At 37.3% G+C, this 3,175-nt stretch overlaps 1 protein-coding gene across 1 annotated transcript; it reads right to left on the reverse strand.

The window, feature by feature from the left end:
* Nucleotides 1–2,559, reverse strand: LOC113640151. Its single transcript, XM_047816654.1, has 5 exons — nucleotides 2,238–2,559; nucleotides 2,097–2,146; nucleotides 1,617–1,999; nucleotides 894–1,031; nucleotides 1–190 (listed from the first exon to the last, which is right to left on the reverse strand). Exons 1-5 carry the CDS (start codon nucleotides 2,240–2,242, stop codon nucleotides 146–148), a joined length of 621 nt encoding a protein of 206 aa, XP_047672610.1. The 5' UTR covers nucleotides 2,243–2,559; the 3' UTR covers nucleotides 1–145.
* Between the last annotated feature and the right edge of the window lie 616 nt (nucleotides 2,560–3,175).

A 3,175-nucleotide genomic window follows, 5' to 3' on the forward strand; every position in this document is an offset into this window, starting at 1 on the left:
TTTATGTACATGAACATTTTTATTTAGAAGAAGAAGAAGAGGAAGAAGGGGAAGAAGAAGTCTACAAACTTTCAAGTACAGAGTTTATACTCTTTAAAGAAAATGCAAAAAAAGAGCAAATATTCTTTAATATTCTGGATTTGTTTTACAGAACAGGAATTGGTTTATCTCTCCCACCAGAAGAACTCGGCTGTAGAGAAACACAGACACATGTATATATAAGAAGCAGTTAGAGTTCATCATCACATACAGATAAACTGCAGCAGTTAACTTAACTTTATATCTTTATTCTTCTGATTTTAACCTTTTATTTATGCTCTGTATCATTTATGTGTGATGGTCACAGTGATTATGATGGTGATAGTGATGATGTTGATGATGACAGTTGTAAGTGCCCGGTAAGGTTTTGATGTCTTTTATTTTGAAATTGCCACTTTTCCTTTGTTACGTCACTTGGTGTCCACAGGTGCATATAATCTGGGAGTTTGCACGTGGATGGAGGTGGAAAGGGGGTGAGTAGCTGGGACACTCACTTTCTGTTGACCGTTTAGTTTCGTTTCTTTGGATATACACTTCCTTTGAACGTTTCTTTTGATTTACAGTCACTTCCTTTTCTATTTTTTGGAGATTATTTCATCTTGCCATCATTTCTGCTATACATCACAATAAACCACCTGAATGAAACTGAAACGCGTCATCTTTAACTCCCTCTACTCAGCCTCTTAGCGGCTACTGGTTGCTGCTACAACAGTGATGATGATGATGATATTGGTGATGTTGGTGAGGATTATAGTGATAGTGATTATAACGGTGATGATGATGGTGATTATGATGATGACGATGGTGATGATGGTGAGAGCTTGATAATACCACTCAGTTTTAGCAATACTCACTTCTCCTTGCTCTCTCCCACTGATGATGTCCAGGTTTTTGAGATACGAATCCTTCAAACACTTCAGCATCTCATCGTGATCCTTCATCTTCTCTCTCACTTCTTTGGATTTCTGTACCTCATCCCATTCTTTTTCCGTCTACAGACAGAGCAACATTTATCAGTGATGTTCTACACAGTATAACATTCATTAACATTCATTATAATAAAGTTTTCACTAATCCCAATATTAATGCACATAACTGAATGTATAACCTGCTCCTGAGAAATTACTTCTACTGTTTACTTGATTTAATACCAAAATTACAATTCACTATATTCTTATTATTTGTAATATATATTTATTGCTAGAGACTTCAAAGCAGTTCTGGACGCCATTAACGGTTTCGTCCAATTGCATACATGTAAAATATTTAATGATGACCAAAATTGGAAAAAACTGTCATTTTTACTTAAGTGATATTCTTGACATGTATACAGTTTGGGATAATATAAATAAAAAACCTAAGATGATCAGCAGAGTATTAAAAGTGAGAAGAGAAATTCATCTGAGTTTGATGTTAAATTGCACTAATGGTTTTAGGTGAATGAGAGCTTACATTTTCCTAAAAACCTCCTTAACTCGATTCTCCATAAGTCCAGATACTTTATATTAAAGACTAAAAGTTAGCACAAGATTTTGAATCAGTAAATTATTTTGAATTTAACATAAACACAAACTTACCATGTCCTCAAAGCTTTGGCCATGGTCGTAACTTTTAATTCCTGGTAACTCGAAACCATGTAGGAAAAGTTCTTTCAGGTTGTTATTGATGTGATACAGCGTGTTATCGTTATAAGCAAACACCTTTCCATCCTCACACACCATCAGCACCAGACCATCACGGGGGAGGTGACCAGAGAACTCCTCAACAACACCAATGACCTCCATGTACATGTGTTCTGGGAGGTAGAACTCCTCCCACTCCTCTTTCATCTCAGGTTCATCTTCATATGCTGTTACAGCCAAAGATCCCACCTTGACACTGTATTTTTTCAGTTTAATGATTGACTTGCTGTGTTTTAAAGCAACATTTCTGATCTTCTGGAGATAAGTCTCTGACCCATCTAAAGAAGCACAGAATTGATCAAAATCACACATCAGAACGTTCAGCCTTATTTATAAAGAGTTATACAGCGTTATAACGAGTTTATAAACCTTTACCTTTGCTGAGATCAGGAAGAAGGAAGTCCTTCACAATTTGTTCTTGTTTACTTCATGAACAGAGGGAAATACATATTGTCCTTTATTATTGTTATTATTGTAAATAAAGTGTCACATACAGAAGACAGAAGACCTGCTCACCTCATTCTGTGTAGTCGGTCTGTTGGTCACATGAAGATACTGACAACAAAAACACATCTGACTCCGGAAGACTGGGCAGAGACTCGCGCATGCGCACAAACAGCCAGGGGAGGAGTTTCGGTTTCAGGCTTTTTGTTAAAGAGAAAAGTCCCAGAAAAAAATGTCGGTTTTGTTCCTAAATAGCATCGATGTTTTATTCGTTAATCAGTACATCAAATAAAATGTGTGTAAAATCAAATAAAGTGTGTGTGTGTGTGTGTGTGTGTGTGTGTGTGTGTGTGTGTGTGTGTGTGTGTGTGTGTGTGTGTGTGTGAGAGAGAGAGAGAGAGAGAGAGAGAGAGAGAGAGAGAGAGAGAAAGAGACTATTTGACGCGTCATGATTAAAACTCCACGTATACTGCCCTCTAGCGGTCAACCCGAGACATAACACCTGTCTGTTTCAAAATCAGAATCAGAATCAGAATCAGCTTTATTGCCAGACATGTTTACACATGCGAGGAATTTATTTTAGTGACATAATCTCCACAGTGTAACAGGATGTCAGTATAGATGAAATTGTACGTACACATTTACAGGTGTGAAATGTGCAGTTTAAATAAACATATGAAATATACAAATGCAAATATACAATTTGTATGTACACATGTGCAATTGTGAAATGTGCAGTTGAAGTAAACATTCAGACAATATGTATATATGTATGTACAGAGTGCAAGTATGAAATGTGCAGTTGAGGTATACATAGTGCAAATATTATGTGTTGTGTGTTCCATGGTGTTAATTGTTCATCAGGTGGATTGCTTGTGGGAAGAAACTGTTCCTATGTCTGGTCGTTCTGGAGCTCAGGGCTCTGTAGCGCCGACCAGATGGCAACAGTTCAAACAGTGAGTGTGCTGGATGTGAGGGGTCCAGAGTGAGTGTGTGTGCTGGATGTGAGG

This window comes from Tachysurus fulvidraco, chromosome 7 (assembly GCF_022655615.1).
Source record: "Tachysurus fulvidraco isolate hzauxx_2018 chromosome 7, HZAU_PFXX_2.0, whole genome shotgun sequence".
NCBI classification, from domain to species: Eukaryota; Metazoa; Chordata; class Actinopteri; order Siluriformes; family Bagridae; genus Tachysurus; species Tachysurus fulvidraco.

Bases quoted from the DNA above. Each gene is read 5' to 3' on its own strand.
- LOC113640151 (XM_047816654.1), bottom strand. The intron at 2,000-2,096 runs GTAAAGGTTTAT...GTGCTTCTTTAG, and splicing joins TCTTCCTGATCTCAGCAAAG to ATGGGTCAGAGACTTATCTC. The intron at 1,032-1,616 runs GTAAGTTTGTGT...CTCTGTCTGTAG, and splicing joins GCCAAAGCTTTGAGGACATG to ACGGAAAAAGAATGGGATGA.